This window comes from Epinephelus lanceolatus, chromosome 17 (assembly GCF_041903045.1).
Source record: "Epinephelus lanceolatus isolate andai-2023 chromosome 17, ASM4190304v1, whole genome shotgun sequence".
Lineage (NCBI taxonomy): Eukaryota > Metazoa > Chordata > Actinopteri > Perciformes > Serranidae > Epinephelus > Epinephelus lanceolatus.
Window position 1 is genome coordinate 4353461 of NC_135750.1, and position 18273 is coordinate 4371733.

Here is an 18273-nt window from a genome sequence, read left to right on the forward strand (position 1 = left end):
CTGTAGGAGTTAATTTTTAATGTTTTACACTTTAAAATATTCTTCATAAGTATTGTATTAAATTGTAGTAAAATTTAAAACACTAACCCTTTAATTTCTTACCATTATTGTACAGCATGGCCTTAAGGTAACGTACTTACAATGTACGACCCCCCATCCATAATTTAGTTTCTTTAAATTATGTTTACTTAGTACATTTTTAACCAGCTGGCATTATAATGCTTGCTATGATGCACACCAATAAACTGACAAGCTTTATTATAACATGTGGTTAAACATCTTACTGTAAGTACCCAGCATGATAAAACAACTGACAAACAATTCAATGAAGCAGAGAGGGAAAAAAAGTACATGGATTAAAAGAGTTGTAAGAAAGCTGTACTTCAAAATATGAAAATCTGAATTTATAACACATTATATCAGACTAATCATCCCATAAATCAGTCGACATCACCTACATTCAAAAATATATTAAGTTGGAGGTGAAAACATGTTCAGAAATTGGGCGTAAACACCTTTCTTAAAAACTTGGTTATTTAAAATCCCAATAAGGGAAAAGGTGTTACCAACCTTTATAACAATGCAATCAAGTAAAGAAATCATAGTTTTCTGATTGGACTGTTGGACTTAGAGAAACAACCACGCAGGAAGGAAGACTGTTACACGATTTTATATGACTAAATGCTTCAAATATGCTCCAAGACTCAATCTTTCTCTGGTGCACCACATAGAAACAGGAGCAACATAAACCTCAGCAGTGATTTGCACCACTGTATTTTTATAGTCTCCCGTCTATATCAATGTCCAACACCCCCTTCCTCTGTATGTGCTTCTATCTTCTCCTTCACCCTGTCTTAGTTTCTCTCTGCCTCTCTGTTGTTGGTTTTTTTTTTTTTTGCTTTTTTGTTCCTCCACGTTTTCCCCTCCCTCCCCTCCCGTGGCTCTGTGCTGAGCGACTCCTGGCAGAGATTCAGCAGAGTAGCTGCAGGAGCTGGATGGAGAGAAGACGGGAGGAGAAAAGAAGAGACGAGGGCTCAGGATTTAGCCTGTGGAGAAGCTGAATAGGCGAGGAAAGACAGAGACACGAGCAGAGGCAGCGAGGGAGGGAATGTAAAAGACACAGAGATGCAGAAAGGGAGAGAAAGAGACTGTCAAAAGCATCACTCCAGTTCTGGTGTATTCCAACATGCTGACTGCGTACCAGTGTCTTGCAATGCAAAGCTAAAATCTGACTCTGTTGGTCACGACTAACTGACATTTTGAGGGAATTTTTTTTTTTTTTTTATAGCTCAAATGGAACAAAAAACATTTCTCTCCAGCAGATTGTCTTCAGTATGTATAAACTGTATGCATGGAAATTATGTCCAGATGTTTCTTTGATGCCACTGGCTCTTATATAATGATGGATAGCACAAAGTTAAAACACACACTCAGTGGTTAAATCTAATGCAATCCCAGACCAGCTGTAAGAAGGGAATATTGGCATTGCAGGTTTCAGCAAACCGTGAATCGATGAAAAGTTGCCATGGGCTGATGAGGGGCAACAGCGTGGGACACACTGCAAACACTAGGGCAACAACGGCTCAACATTGACCGACAGCCAACCGTCAGCTTTGTGCATCACGGCTTTTAACTGAACCACACGTTAAAAACAGTGTTGTTGAAACAGAAATTCAATTCATCAGCAAAAATGTACAATACCAACATTTATTCTGACGATTGGTTGTGCAATCCAATCCAATAGCTCAGCCATAAATCCTACCTCTACAAAGACAACAAGTGTTTAGTGACTACATGTTTATTACTGAGGTCAACGTGAGTGTGAGTGTGTGTTCATACCTCTCCCACTAACCCGATCTCACTCCGAAGTTGTCAAATACCTGCGCTTGGGCAGTGACGTCTGACGTCAGACACCAAAGATAAAACCTGTCCTTTCACATCGGCATGATACGCTGGCAGTCGCTGTTTTGTGTAACAGCACCCGTCAGCGTCGGGGGAAATGTGGCAGGACAACGTCAGTTAATGCTTCCCGTATGACTGTAAAGTCAAACCCTGCTCTTTTTTTTAAACTCAAACACGCTTCATTTGCAGTGTTGTACTGACGTAGTGCGCTTATTTTGAAAGCGACATGGTGAGATGCCTCCCAAGCTGTAGTCCACTGTAATTTCACTGTTTTACAAGTGGCATTTCAAATGTTTTTCCACCGGGGCCAGTGCCATGAAATGCACTTGTTTTATACCCAGAAATCATTGATATTCTAGTCAGGATTGTGCCCCAAAACCAGGTATTTTAGGCCAAAACATGATCTTTCCCAAACCATAAGCAAATGGCTTTTGTGGCCAAAGGTCCAGACACATCAAACCGACATCAAAGAAGAAGCAGCAACAAAAGCAGCTGTGTTGCCTGGAGGTGTCAAGGGGTAAAAGGTAAAGGTAAAGTTCCACTGATTGTCACACACAGTGTGTGAAATTTGTTCTCCGCATTTGACCCATCCCCTGAGGGAGCGGTGAGCAGCAGCGGTGCCGCGCTCGGGAATCATGTGGTGATCTAATCCCCCAATTCCAACCTCTGATGCTGAGTGCCAAGCAGGGAGGCAATGGGTCCCATTTTTATAGTCTTTGGTATGACCCGGCCGGGGATCGAACCCACGACCTCCCAGTCTCAGGGCGGACACTCTACCACTAGGACACTGAGCTGGTAAAAACGTGAGGAAACGTGGCGGGACAACAATAAAAATTAACTGGGCGAAGTCAGAGTAGGGTGGATGTGACGGGTGGTGGATGGGTCCAACAACCACCAACTTTACCCAGGAGGCCAGTGTTCACCTCCCGTATGATTGTCAAGCCAAACCCTGTTCTTTTTGTCTTTTATTTTGAAAGACACTGTATGCAAACTGTACCTTTCCTGTAAAAACGGATTTTTTACATGGCATCTCAGAACGTCAAGAACCAACATACCCAGGGCACCTTTCATGCCATATGAAGAAATGGAAAGTCCATGACCAAACGTCAATATGTGACGAGGTCGGAGTGAGAATGTGTTGATCGAACACTGTCAATTTAAAACTGAACATTGTCTTCGTAAAGGTAGAATTTACAGCAGGGCTGATCTATTGGATTGTATTAGATTAACGCGCATGCCTAATAAAGGGGTCACTGAGTGTCGTCGACTGGGGCCTTAAATTGTTAAAAGGACTGGTGGCAAAAGGACACAGTATGAATAGTAGTATAATAGAGTAATAGAGTATTTCCGTTCTCAAATCCAGTATTTAACTTTTATTTTGAGACAGCGTTTTATTCTGTGTAATAATTTATGCTTCTACAGCAACGTGGGAAACACGGTTATTGTGAGGAGTCAGTGCGGATGGGCTTTCTAACCACAGGCAATCCTTCTGTTCCTGTATCCAAAGCGGATATAAAACATTTTTCAAATAACATAAAAAGGACAAAATGGAGGTTTTACAACCCAACATATCAGTCATAAGTGTTTACAAAGTACCCCTTTGCATTACTTCTGTGCACCACTGGCAGTTTACATCTGTGATACAAGACAACACATCAAATAGCAATATGTTGTGGTAGTGGCTACCCGTGTAAAAGAAAAGAAAAAAAAGTGGAAGCAGTACAAACACCTGCAAGAAAAGCCTCCCAGATGGTGTGAATGAGGACAGTGATTACTTATTTAGTAGTTGGGCAGAGTGAGAGAGAGAGCGGGGTGGAGAGAAAAAAGGGAAATCAGATAAGCAAGTCAAGAAAGAAAACAGAGAAACAGAGGCAAAGCAGAGAGAGAAAACACAAGGAAAGAGATAAAAACAGACAGGAAAAGATATACGGCACAGCTTGACTCCTTCTCATGTGTTCCAGCAGCTTTTCAGTTTCCATTCAAGCTGTTATATTTCTTCTTTCACTCCGAGGCTTGATCTCTCTGCCTCTCTGTGTTTCTCACAGACTTTCTGTCCTTGTAATTCTCTCCTTTTCACCTCATTATCAAGCATCTTTGCCACTCTGAGAATCCATCACGGCACAGACAGAGGGAGGGCCAGAGAAATGAAGACAAAAAACAAGCGACTGTTCTTTAACTCTCTCTCACTTCAGTGTGTATTAGACCAACATGACAGCGGTGGTTTTGTTGAATATGGGTAATATGTGTCAGCCACCGTCCTTCGCAGCCTGCTTGACCTCATTTTTGTTTAAACATGAGAACAAAGCAGATAATAAAAGACATCCGAGGCTGTGAAAGATAATCTACAGGATGGTATTTACACATATCATTTACCTGCAGTGTTTTTTTTTTGGGATTGCTATTATAGAACCGTCTATTCTCATCACCAAAAACCAACAAAAATCAATATGAATAACAAGAAAAAATATGAAACCTGGATGAGGAACTTATAATTAATATCTGGCCAGAAATAAAGGGCAATATCATGTGTAAAATATATTAAAACCAAGAAGACACCTAGTGTATCAACGATCCAAAAAAATATCACCATGTCGACTTTTCTTGAAAGTCGTGGCACATGTACAGACCTGAAAATGATTGTATCCAAGCTATTTTTGGTACTGAAGAGACTTTCACATATTAAATCACAAGAACTTGCAGTTACAGAAATGTGTTTGACTTTGAGTGCACTTTATTGAGGGCAGTAAATTTACTACCATCATCAAAAGTGAGAAAATTACAGCATGTAGCAACTCTGAAGCTAAATGGTCCAAATCATGTTTGAATCACGAATATGGAGGCTGTGACAAATAGTTTTAACAAAAATAGGCTCTTCAATGGCGGCATATAAGGGCTATTATAGCTTTAAAAAATGAATACATACAGATTTCTTTACATGCAAGTGGTAAATTTGTGAATGTGTCTATTATCTGAGATTAAAGTGGTAAATATATGAAACAAAAACAGACAAACAAACAAAAGAATAACTTGGATATGTTTTAAAGTCAAAGTGGTAAATTCACGAGAAAAAAATTAATATTTCCTGAGATTAAAATGGTAAATAAAAAAATAAAAAACTTGGATATTCACTGAGATTATAGTGGTAAATTTACGGGAGAAAAAAATGCATATTTTCTAAACTTAAAGTGGTACGAGAAAAAAAAAGACTGCCAGAAAGTCAGGTGACAAAGTCTATGCAAGGAGGAACGTACCAAGAGATCGTGTGAGTCAGTAATGAGTGCGGTTACATGATGGCTTTTCATTCAGAATTAAATAAATTTATTCGGGTCTGTGCAAGGTTTGAGGCAGGGAAGGTTTCTGATTGGATAGGGGGCGGGGCGGATGTTACGTGTTTACGTTTACCGGAAGAAAACACTGTAGTCCTCGCTCCGGATAACAAGATGCTTGATTACGCCGTTCTTAGTGCCTTTTTCAGGCTTGTTTTGCTTATATTCTTGATGCAGCAGTACGACAACAACCTTGTTCTGCTAATGCTTCGTCTGTTGAGGAGGAGAAGGGAGGTAGAAGGTCGAAGAAGGGAGATAGAAGGCCGTGCTGTGGCGAATGGAAACCAGTGAGTGCAATGAGTCGCTCTATACATCATCGCGCCAGAAGGGCAAGGAAATGAGCATGCGCAGAAAGACCGGAATGAACTTAAAGAGGAATGAGTGTATACAAGTGCGAGAAATTCTTTCATCCAGAATATGAAACGGAATATTCCAGCCCCTTACGTTGGATTGAATTTTCCACTGAGCATTCAGCATCCTAAAAACTGAAAATAAGAAGTCAACTTGGTCTAAAAATTATTAAACTAACGCTGACTCACAGAGGACAAAGATGCTGGTCTCCTGAATCAAAGTCCTGAACTTTAACCAATTTACCCATCATGACGTCCTTCCTGTGTGGACTGTTAAACTACGTCACCTGCTTCTCTGGCAGCAAATTTGTGATTTTTAATCACATAAATCTTCCACTTAGAGAACATCCACGTTTTTCTTCTTGTAAATTTAGAGATTGAGATTTTAATCTCAGAAATTCTGAGTAATTTCTTGAAAAATGTAACCCCCTTCCCCAGCTCTAATGGCCCTAACACACTGTCACTCTGTTCACCAAGAATATTTTGTTGATTAAATTAATAGGTCTCCTTCAGGAATCAGTTTAATACCGTTAACCACAAAGCAAAACTCTGAGCTGATTGTAAGTCCACACCCACCACAGCAGAATTACAGCACACCGCAGAGACATAATAGCTTTACGCATGAATAACAACTCCCCGGTTAATAATTGGCACTTAAAGAAATAAAACCATAAATAGATGCTCAGCTTGTTTTGAGAAAACAACTCTTCTGGGAGAGACGCAATATGTTTCCCAAACTATACTAAAGCTTTGTTAACCAGTCCGCCTGCCAAGTTTAAATTACTGATATATTCACCACATTCAATATAAAATGCATCTACAATATTGTCAGTGATAACACATAAAAGTCTCCGCTCATAAATTTCAAAGTAATATTAGGCATTATTGTTGGTAATCCCATTAAAATTACTGATCTAAGAGATTGCGGTCATTACATGAGTTACATTTATGAGCCTCTTTATTGGTGTTTATATCTAAACTTTGCTGGTTTTATGAGCTCTTCCTTCGAAGACTGGACATCTGTGTGAATACAAATAGTGCAATCATTTACGTGGGGGGGTAATGAGAGCATCTAATGACTTTCTCAAACTCTCATACTTGCTTTCTCACGGAGTAACTGGTGGAGAAGAACATTGGATTTTACTGAGGAAAACAAGTAGTGGAGATTTACGAGTGCATGGCTTTTATTTTCCAGAACTCACATTTGCTTCTACTGTGGTCCTCGATTGTAAATATACATTTCCTGTATGAGCTGTGCCTCATTTTAGCCCGCAGCCAGGTACGCCAGGCTGCCTGTGTGTCCTGTCATACAGTGTTTAACTCAGCTGCCAGGAGCCATTGAAGTTAAGCTACTTAGGAAAAGCAAGAATGGAACGACAGGAGAAGAGAGGGAGGAAGAGGGCAAAGGGAGGGCAGGGAAGAAATGAGCTTTTAGCCAGAAGAGGCAGGCAGAAGGGAGGAGGAGGAGGAGGAGGAGGAGGAGAGGAGGAGGAAGGATCGACATGAGAGAAACGGGGCGGAGAGGGGGAGGAGAGGTGAGGATGAATGAAGAGATTTAGAAGGATGCTGTGGAAAGGAGAAGCAAATGAGGGATGGGGAGGGAGGGAACAAAGTTACCGAGTGAGAGTGGAGCAGTTTGGAGAGGAGTTTAGAAAGCAGGGACAGAGATGAAGAGGAGAGATGGAGACGAGGGATTTGGCAAGGATTGGAGGAGATGTGGCGGAGGTGGAGGGTGGCAGGAGAGATTTGGGCTGGATGGATCAAGTCCTGTGAATCGCTCTCCTCTCCCACTCGCTTCTGCTCTGAAGCCACATGGCCAAATGAATTTCATGATTCACGGGATTGCTACACCTGGACAGGCAGGATAAACATGCTAATGGTTCACAAGCTATAAAGTGATGAGTCCACTCTGTGCTCAGTGCCTGAATCATAGAAGAGGAGGAGGAGGAGGAGGAGGAGGAGGAGAGATTTGGGGGAAAAAGTAGATGTAGGATGATGAACAGAGGTGACATATGATAAAAGTAGAATTACTGTCTCGTGGTCGTCTGCCTCTGCGCACCACTCAGGTTTCTTTTACAGTTTACATCCATGTCTGTGAAAACATGGATGCCTCCCACACGTCTTTCCTAGGCAGCACAGAAAATATACACACAGTTTCAAAATCAGAGTCACCAATTCAGCATCTGACCAAATGTCTTGCCTTCTGTTCCTGAGATATGGTGTTGAGTAATGGCCAGAAAAGTGTTTTCACAGAACATTATGATGTCACAGTGAAGCTGACCTTTTGGATATAAAATGCCATCACTTAATTTTATCCTGTCAGATATTTATGTGAAATTTTGTCATAATTAGCCTGTGATTTCTTGAGTTATGGCCAGAAAAACATATTTTGTGAGGTCACAGTGGCCTTGACCTTCGACCACCAAAATCTAATCAATTGAGTTCAAGTGGATGTTTGTTTCAAATTTGAAGAAATTCTGTCAGGCCATTTTTGAGATATTGTGCCCACAAGAATAAAATGGACGCAAGGTCACAGTGACTTTGACCTTCAAACACAAAATTGTAACCAGTTCATTGCTCAGTCTAAGTGGATATTCGTGCCAAATTGGAGGAAATTCCCTCAAAGTGTTCTTGACATATTCCATTCATAAGAATGAGACGAATGTAGGGTCACAGTGACCTCTGACCACCAAATTCTACCCACTCAATCGTTGAGTCCAATTGGACGATTTTGCCAAATTTGACAAGACAAAACAATTCCCTGAAGGTGTTCCTGAGGTATGCTGTTCTCAAGATTAAGACAGACAAGGTCACAGTGACTTTGAACTTTGACCTACGACCACTGAGATCTCTTCAGTTCATCCTTGAGTCCAAAAAAAAAAAAAAAATCCGCCAGAGCATTCCTGAGATATTGTGTTTACAAGAATGAAATGGCCAAGGTCACAGTGACCTATGACTACCATATTATAATCAGTGTATTGCTAGGTCCAAATGGACATTTGTGCCAAATTTGAAGGAATTTCCTCAGGGGGTTCTTGAGATATCGCATTCACAACAATGGGAAGTACGCATGGACAGCCCATGTTTCAAGCCACAGCTAACGCCGGTGTGGAGTCATTATGAGACAAAGGAAATATGAGTGAGGACTAAAGGTTTGGGGAAGGAGAACATAAGAGATGAGAGAAAAGGAAGAGGATAAAAAAAGGAGAGAGACATATGGTCCTACTGCTCTCATTCTGCAAACCAGGTGTCTACTCCCTCAGACACACACACACCTGACACTATAGGGGGTATTAATATCCTTTGGGCCATATGAATATCCTTTGGGCCATATGAGACAGATGGCATGGTTCATGTTAATGCTTTTCTGCCCTCCAAACTGACCCTGCTTCAGATAGTAAACACAGTGGCAGCCAGCCAGGAATTCTCTACAGACTCTAAAGAGTGAATACAAAAGTGAGCTGCGACCAGAAGCTGACACTAACATCGCCGACCAGCCAACCAGCGCCTAGTGAATTTTATCTGCCTGTGTTTTCTCCCAGGTGTGTATCCCATGTCCGTATCGGAGGATAAAGTGCCAGGAGAGGAGGTGGGCCGTCTCAAGGCCAAAGACCCTGACCTCGGAGACAACGGGATGGTGAAATATCGCTTAACGGATGGAGATGGACTGAGCATGTTTGAACTGAGCACCGACTCCGAGACCAAAGAGGCTGTTATTAAACTGAAGAAGGTAAGGAATGACAGAAAGAGACTTTTAACTACAATGAAATGCGTCTCTGTCTGTCTCTCTTTGTGTGCATGTCTCTCTTCGACCAATCATCTGATCAACTATACATTTGGAGTGTGTATCATCATACTCATGTATTGTGAGAGGACCCCTATTAAATCTTTAGTCCCATCCAGACCGTCACGTCAGCCTTTTGCTCACACTGACACTGCAACACATTCTCACTCCGACCTCGTCACATGTCCACGTTCGGTCATGGACTTCTCACGTTGACATACGATGTGCAATGCACCCTGGCTACATCAGTTTTTGATGTTCTGGGACGCTGTGTCAACTTCAGCCTGTTACATACATTGTCTGTTTTCAAAATACACTTCTGTTTTCACAGGAAATGTACAGTTTGCACACAGTCTCTTTCAAAATAAACGCACTACATTGGTACACAAATTGGCATCTTTTTATTCCCTCAACAACAAATCAAAGTAGTTACGTTTAGCAAACACACACACATGGTTGGGTTTAGGACAAAAGAACAGGGTTTGGCTTTACATTCATACAGGAAGCAAACAGCGGCCTCCTGGGTGAAAGTCGGTAGTTGTTGGACCAAACCTTCGCCCCTCCAGCCCGCCCAACTCGTACTTTCGCCCCCTTAATTTACGCTGTTGTCCAGCCGTGTTTCCCCTGACGCCGCTGGCCGCAGTTAAACAATAATGGCATACCACCGCATACCATGCCAATGAGAGAGGACGGCTTTTCTCGTTGGTGTCTGATGCCCGCAGTCACTGCCCAAGTGCTACTATTTGATGACTTTGGAGTGAGACCGGGTTGGTTTATGTCCATATGATGGGTGTCATGGGTGTCAGTCCAATATTATTTCGGTCTCTGCCAAGTCCTGAGGGTAATGCTCTACTATGGGGCACCTGGTGGGTTTGTAGGTAGAGCAGGCGTTCCATATATACAAAGTCAATGTCCGAGCTGCAGCAGCTGTGGGCACAATTCCAGGCTGCGGCTTTCCATTGCATGCCATCCCATCTTTAAATGCTCCACCAAGTTCACCAGCTCGTCCCTAACTGTGTTTGTCTGTTGTCCACCACAATTGTTGGAGCTTTTTCTCTGAGAACAGCTGCCTGCTGCCACTGAAAACGACACTGTGAGAGCTGTGAGAGTGAATCCAAACAGTAAAGTTACAGCCAGACGAGGGCTGCTATCAGTCAAAGTGGCCCTCAAAGGAATGAAAACTGAAGGCTTATTTTTGGTTGAACAAATGTGTTCATCCTATAATTGAAACTCCCTTTTGAAAATAACTACAATGAAGGTGAAATTCTCCGACCAGTTGAATTTTCTTCAATTTCGTAGATCAGCAAATAGTATGATTACCAGTTTTCATATCAGGGTATATACTGAAACTGGTACACTGCTGCAACCCAATGCTGGACAGCAAAACGATGAGTTGAATCTCTGTATATAGCTCCAAGACGAGGTTCAGCAGATACAGGAAATGATTCTCCGTAGGCTCATCACTACAGCATTGTTTTCACATTAAAAAATCATAGCTGTTTTAAGGAAAGGCAGAAAAGGGTAATTTGGTAAAGGAAATGAGCTTGAAAGGACAGAAGAGACACAGTCGAAGCTACAAAAAGTTGTTCAGATGCATGAGTTGTCGGGGATAAAGTAACAGTATGTTTTACACCATAGAAATCTAAATGCTGCAGAGCTGACAGGAAAGTCAATATTTAACAATTTATTTATAGCTGACAGCTCGCAACGACAGCAAGATCCACAATGGAGAGAGAGAAAGCAGCAGTGGAGACGTTGGCTGCTTTTGTTTTTGTCATAAAAATCCTGTAGACAGAACATTCGATTGGTTGAAGCGGTTTCTGGTAAAGAACATTGGTCAAAATTAGCTAATAGTGGCTGCTCTCTGGCTGCACGTCGTCATCCACTTTTTCAATTTGCCAGCACAGACATGTAGCTGGGAAGGCACTTTTTCTCAAGACAAAGCAGTTCAGTGTGAGCTTCGTATAGCCTGCACTCGAGTCCAGGTTGTCGGTTAATGTAATGGGTTAAAAAAAGAAAAAGATGGGGGGGTATGAAGGTGGGTGGGGAAGCAAAGTGTTGTGTTTCCTTCTCCGTCGACCCTCATGGTTTCTTATTGTGTTTGATGTGAACACTGACTGCCATGGTAGTGGGGCTGTGTGTGAGAGAGTGCATTAACTTTCATGCTTCCCTAGGCCAGAGAGCTCATCCCCTGCACTGTGACTGTAACTCACACGTGCACACAGACGCGCGCGCACACACACACACACATACACACACACTGTAGCTTTCGGTGATCCAGCTCAGCACACACAATTACTTTTTCTCACTCTCTCTGTGTCTCTCTAATGCACACTCACACACTGTCTCTTATTCTCTCAAATACACACAGCGCTCTGTCAAATACACAGAAGCCCCCTCTCGCTCTACACACACACAGACACACACACACACACACATTGTTGTATGTGTAGCTGCAGGTCAGGATTATGAGCTGAATCTTCCAGCGAGCTGTGGTAGCCTGCTTTTCCCTCCCGGGGCGTCCAACCTCTCAGTCTCTCAGTTAAAAAATAATAGCATTTATAGTTGAGCTATCAATGTGTGGGGGAAATAAGAAGGAAATGTACACCAAAGTCAGTCTCTAAAAAAAGGCTGGGGTTTTCTTTGGATTGTTATCCTAGAAATTAAAAGAGGACAATTTTAGGTTTGCCAGACATTCAGCCCACAGAAACGCAGCGTGTCCTTATCTGCTGAAAGGCCTGGCATTCAAATATGTAATTACGGCATGTGCTTGAAAAGTGTGATGGCATCAAGCTGCATTTCCTGTCCAGACAGCGAGGACGTAGCTCAGAGGAGCAGCCGGCCTTAACCCACAGCTCGTTTTTACTGATGCTGTGGGAAAATCTCTGTCTGAATCAATCGATAGAAGTCTGTTTCATGCTTTTTTTCTCACAACCGTCTGCATGAGCGATTCCTTTGGAGCTCAGCGCTGGAGCACGGCTTTAAGACTGCCAGGGTTAGGGACTCTCATCCCACTGGTGTCACCAGGACCGAGCAGGGAAATGAGTGAGTGATAATGATGAGTAATGCGCCCTCTCCTCCCTCAGCGATGTGTGTGCCCTGGAGCAAGGTAGTTAACCCACAGATAAGGAGAACAGTAGAAAACTGCGTGATTGTAGTGGGCAGCGCTCAGGTGGGAATTTGTAAGTTTGACCGGATTTGAGTAAGAACTGAAATACAGATCGCCTCTGCCAGACAAACTGTAAAATGAAGCACACGCAAACAGTTAAAATGTGCAGCTTACAAGAGGAAGATCCCTCGAAGAAGTTGTTGGAAGCAAACCAAGTTAATGTAGTGATGAGCAAAGCAGGACAGCCCCATCAAAGCAGTGAGAGCAACTGATTACACTCAAGTGGAGCACAGTGTTTGTGTGTGTGCATGTGTTTGACTGTAAACAAGCCAAAGGCTGATAACTTTGCTTGAGAAGCATTAAATGCATGAAAACAACTTACGCTAAACTCACGCTAACTAAAACTAGACAGGACCATTGACCTCATTGTAAAAAACAATTCACCCACACATACGCAGCAACGTGGAATGAAGCCACATGTAGACGCAGACATTCAACTAAACTTCAGTCTTTCTAGAAAGCAGTAACACTAAGATAACAGCTGAACTGTGCATCATCGGTGACTTGAAATGAAACAACTGATCTTTTTTTTTTTTTTAATTATTATTTAAGGATAGTGCACCCAAAAATTCAGCCATTATCTACTCACCCATATGCCGAGGGAGGCTCTGGTGAAGTTTTAGAGTCCTCACATCCCTTGCAGAGATCCAAGGGGAGAGGAGGTAGCAACACAACTCCACCTAATGGAGGCTGACGGCGACTCAGATTCAAACGTCCAAAAACACATAATTGAAACCACAAAATATCTCCATACTGCTCGTCCGTAGTGATCCAAGTGTCCTGAAGCCCCGACATAAAAAGTTGTTTGGAAAAACCTCATTTGAACTCTGTTTTTAGCCTCATTGTAGCCTGTAGCTCTAACTGGCTCTCTGTGCACCGCACTCACGTGTGTGCGCTTGCGCGAGACCGTGAGACATGGGCACCGCCTTCATGTGTGTTCACATGCTTTCGCTGGTCTTGCGCTTGGTGTACACAGAAGCAGAGCTACAGGCTACAATGAGGCTAAAAACAGAGTTCAAATGACGTTCCTCCAAACAACTGTTTATGTCAGGGCTTCAGGACACTTGGATCACTACAGATGAGCAGTATGGAGATATTTTGTGGTTTCAATTATGTGTTTTTGGATGTTTTAATCTGGGGCGCCGTCAGCCTCCATTAGGTGGAGTTGTGTTGCTACCTCCTCTCCCCTTGGATCTCCACAAGTGATGTGAGGACTCTAAAACTTCACCTGAGCCTCCCTCGGCATATGGGTGAGTAGATAATGGCTGGATTTTCATTTTTGGGTGCACTATCCCTTTAAGTGAATTAAATTGCTTGAGGTCACGTCAACCTCAGATGTCGGCCCATTCTCACTCCCAGGTCGTCAAATACCGATGCTTTGTCACCCTTGGACATCTCTATTTGAAGCCCCCGGCTTTCAGCTAACTCCATTGTAAACCCATCTGTGGCAACATTTAACACTCACAGCAACTTAACTTCGATGTACAGAAGCTCCAAATGACTGACATAGTATACAGAGACTGTTGAAAACCAGCGCTTGGACACCAACAAAAAGGGCTGTCCTTTCATGACAGGATGATACGCCGCCGGTCCCCATTATTGTTTGACAGCGCCCAGCGCCATCAGGGGGGAAAAACAGCAGGACAACAACAAAGGGGACAACAACATGGCATCATATGTCAACACGGAAAGTCCATGAACAAACTGCGATATGTGACGAGGCCGGAGTGAGAATGTTTTGGAAATATGGCATTTGGCAGGAGGGAGAGGGGGTTGTACACGTGGTGCATGCTCTACCAGGTGAGCTGGGCACCTTATGTTAGTGCCGGTTTGATGTAACCTCACTCATGTGACGTACTCACATCACGTTACTTACTTATTTTTACTCTATAACATGATGCTTTTTCCTTCCCTAAGCCAGTAGTTTCATTGTCAAAACCTAACTGGGGCAGTTTCACACTGACTATGTTTCTTCACCCTAATATTCCACTATTACTCTGGATATGACAATACTCTGAATTTGATACTGGTCATGTCAACAGCATACTCCATGTAGATATTCTGAATTGGAAGCATTTACAGATTACGACATGTGGGATTTGCCGGTACTATTCGGGTTTCAGGAGCATTCTTTGAACATGTACACCGCAAACCAACTAGCCAACAGTTTCGACGCTGGACGAAAGATGCATCCCCAAAAGAAAAGCAAGCGATCTTGACTTTCACACCACTCTTTGTCACAGACACCTGCAGACACAATGCAGCGGCACAGAGGAGGAGAAACTTTCCACCATAAGGCTCCGAGATAACATTATCTTCTCTCTTCCGCTTAGAGGTGGTGAATTCACAGCTCACGGCAAATTAATATGACACAGTCTCTGGCTTTTATTCAATATCTAGCGTCGGCAAAAAACGCTGTTGGACATCCTAATCCATCGTTAGCGCTGTTAGCTCATTTACTATATTATGCGAATGCTTAGCCACAACAGCTAGTCTAACTACGATTACTCGGCCAACTATCCAGTGTGCGTCCCTTTAATACTCAGTTTTAAAGGCAGCCTGGTCACTTATATATTTAACATGAAATAACGTAATGGTTCTGTGTGTGTGTGTAAGCCCACTGACTGACGGCAGGAGCTATCGCACAACAATCCCTCTACACAGATCCCTGTGTCTCATGGAATAATAGCTTAATAGCCTGATGCCAATTTGAACTGTGTGTGTGTGTGTGTGTGTATGTTTATTATGTCGTGATGCCTCTCAGGGGAAATCAACACCTTTCGCCCCCTGAAGGCAGTGTCACACAAAAATTAAAGGCCAAACACAGCACATAAACACACACAACAACACACACAGAGTCACACCTAAACACACTTTCAAATCAGCGTCGGGAGTAGCCTTCACTAATCTCTATTCTCTCACTCTCCTCACAAACACACACACACACACACACACACACACACACGGGGATGAGCTTTAATCAGCTATTCTCTTTCAACTGTGTCCTGACGAAAGCAGTCCGCAGAATATTAAGGAGCTGTGTGTGTGTGTGTGTGTGTGTGTGTGTGTGTGTGTGTGTGTGTGCTAGAGACAGCGAGGGAGGGGGGAGGCATTATTGTGAATATTATTATCTCACACTGATTACACAAAGAGGGAGAGAATGAAGAGAGAGCGACTCTGTAGACTGAGAGATGGAGAGAGAGAGGGCAGAGGAGACGGAGGGAGCGTGACGAAAAAAAGGGAAACTGAAAGAACTGGGTCACATCTATCCTACTATCATTGTACCTGTCATCAACACGTTAAACAGCGACACCACAGAGTCAGATGCCGCTGCGACTGAATGAGCGCAGAACAATCCATTGAGAGGAAACGTCCCTACAGCATTGAGTCATTTGGCAGCTGCATTACATGAAAACAGCTCTGAATCTGATCACATTAAAGAGCCTCTGCATGCTGTTCTCAGAGGTGTTACCTGCAGATGATGAGGACTGACCACCATGTTTGATCCCCGACAACAGAAGGGAAACAGTATAATAATATAATTCAATGGGTCAATAAAAAGCAGGGTTGCTTCAATATAACATAAAAAGATGAGACATTCTTTAATGTGAAATCTCATCCATCAGCAGTTTCCACCCATAATACTCAGTGTCCTGGTGACTATCCTAACTCCTGGTAAACCTTGTGTGTTAAAGTCATAAATCTATCGCAGCTTCACTCTGCTTTTACAACACTTCACACAGGGCTTAAGAGCCCGCTCTCCTCCCAGTGGGATTTCATTAAGTGATGGTAGCCAGGAGATGAAAAGATCAAGCGTGCTCCTGGGAATCTGCCAGTTCAGCTATACTGGCTGGAAAAATAGTGGTGGGGTAAAGTGGTTATTATCTGGGTTCATAATACAGCAATGATACCCAAAAGAGTGTTTTTTAACGGTGATTACGGCTTTGACGGAGCTACGGATGAGCGCATGGTCCCAGCCAAGTGCTGTTGGCAACGCACAAGTCCTCATAATCATGGCAGAGAGCATCCCTATGGTATTATGGCTTTTATACAATGACTGCCAACACATTTGTTGACTTAAAGGTTTTCCTTGCTGCACTCAGCACAGAAGAATAGAAGCGGGGAGAAAGAGGAAGAGTCATTAGACGCACGACTATCTGGCTGAAGGTCATTGCTTTGTAATTGCTGTGACAATTTCTTATGGCTGAATGAGAGTGTGTGATGTCTGAGTGTTGAGTGGCACACCTCAAAGCACACACACTCAAGTCGATTCAATATCAAGGCCATTAAAGTCAATGGGTTTCCACCAATATAGAGTAAGTGGATTGAATCTGAGTTCAATATGAGTGAATTGAATCTCAGGGTTACTATGTTGGCCGAGCAAACTGTGATATCAAAAAAGCAATGCCAGAGAATTTGATTAATAATTAAGTCTTAACTCAGGTGTCTCGACAGCCACTTTGTTGATGATGTCAGCATCAGACATTCGACACACAAAGGCACCCTTCTCAGCGATATGATACGGACCAGGCAGTGGCAGTTTGTAACACCGTTGGCAGCTACCTTGATATAAAGAGAGAGAAAATAGGGTCAAGGCGAGGGTTAGGGTTACGGTTAGGGTTAGGGTGGTGGCTGGGTCAAACAAACTCCAGACTTTCATCCAGGAGCCCGCTGTTCGTTTCACGTGTGAATTTTAAGCCAAACTATTTTGTTTTTTTTCTGACCACATGCTTTTGTTGCTTAAACCTTAGTAAATAAACCTTAAAATTAGTTGTAGTTCATTTTGAAAAAGACTGTATGCATTAAACCCTTTAAAAACAGACCTTTGACTGACAGCCGTGGGAGATCGTTGTTTGAAAGAACTCGTCGAAACAGATCTAAACTAAGAATCATAATATCAAGAGCATTCATTCTCTTTGCAGCAGAAAGCGTAGACTTCTGTCCTCCCTGTCATCATGTCATGACCTTACGTTGCCTTACCAAACATGCCGTGCAAACATGGTATTTTGCCGCCTTTTCTTTCCCAGTAATGGCTGCGAGTAGCGATGCAACAGTATGAGACTTTGAGGGTACGATAACCATCTCAGAAAATACTGCGGTTTCTTGGCATCATGTTTTATTATTATAACTGAAGCTTGAAACCATTTTGTGAATTGAAGTTTGTGTCAAAAGTCTCACCTTCGTAAATGACTAAAATAAAGGGGAGATTCAATGTCCAGTTGAATTTTGTAGATAGGCGTATGTAGCCTACACGGCATGATAACCATCAATTCATAAATCACCATATACCTTGATACCTTGAAACTAATACATTGCTGCAACCCTTGCTGCAAGAAATCACTTCCATAATCCTGTAAAAATGTCAATTTAAAGCTAGGGCATTCATTGTTTTTTCAGCAGAGAGCTAAGGCTTCTATTTCCCCCGCTGTCATGTCATAACCTTATGTTACCCTACCTTACATGTAATGCACACACAGTATTTTGCCAAAATTCTGCATTCATCCTTTGTGCAGCAGAAAGCTAAGGTTTCTTTCTTCCGTGTCATCACATTGTATGCTCATACTGATGTCATTGTGCTGTTTTACATGTGGTGCAAAAATGCGTGGTGGCACCAGAGGAATGAAGGATGAATCTATCACAACGCCTTCACACTCTGCCTATAAAAATGAGCAAAAATACCAGTATAGGCACTGGCAGACCATTTGTATTGCTGAGTCCATAGGGTTAACAAACAGAAACTGT

General features: G+C 42.7%; 1 protein-coding gene across 2 annotated transcripts in view; it reads left to right on the top strand.

Moving 5' to 3' along the window:
* cdh11 (cadherin 11, type 2, OB-cadherin (osteoblast)) overlaps nt 1-18273 on the top strand; it is a 140513-nt gene that overhangs the window by 103267 nt on the left and 18973 nt on the right. For both annotated transcript variants that reach the window (XM_033643795.2, XM_078176349.1), the window contains exon 8: nt 9121-9308. In XM_033643795.2, coding sequence (XP_033499686.2) covers nt 9121-9308 — 188 coding nt within the window. The remainder of the gene's footprint in view (nt 1-9120; nt 9309-18273) is intronic.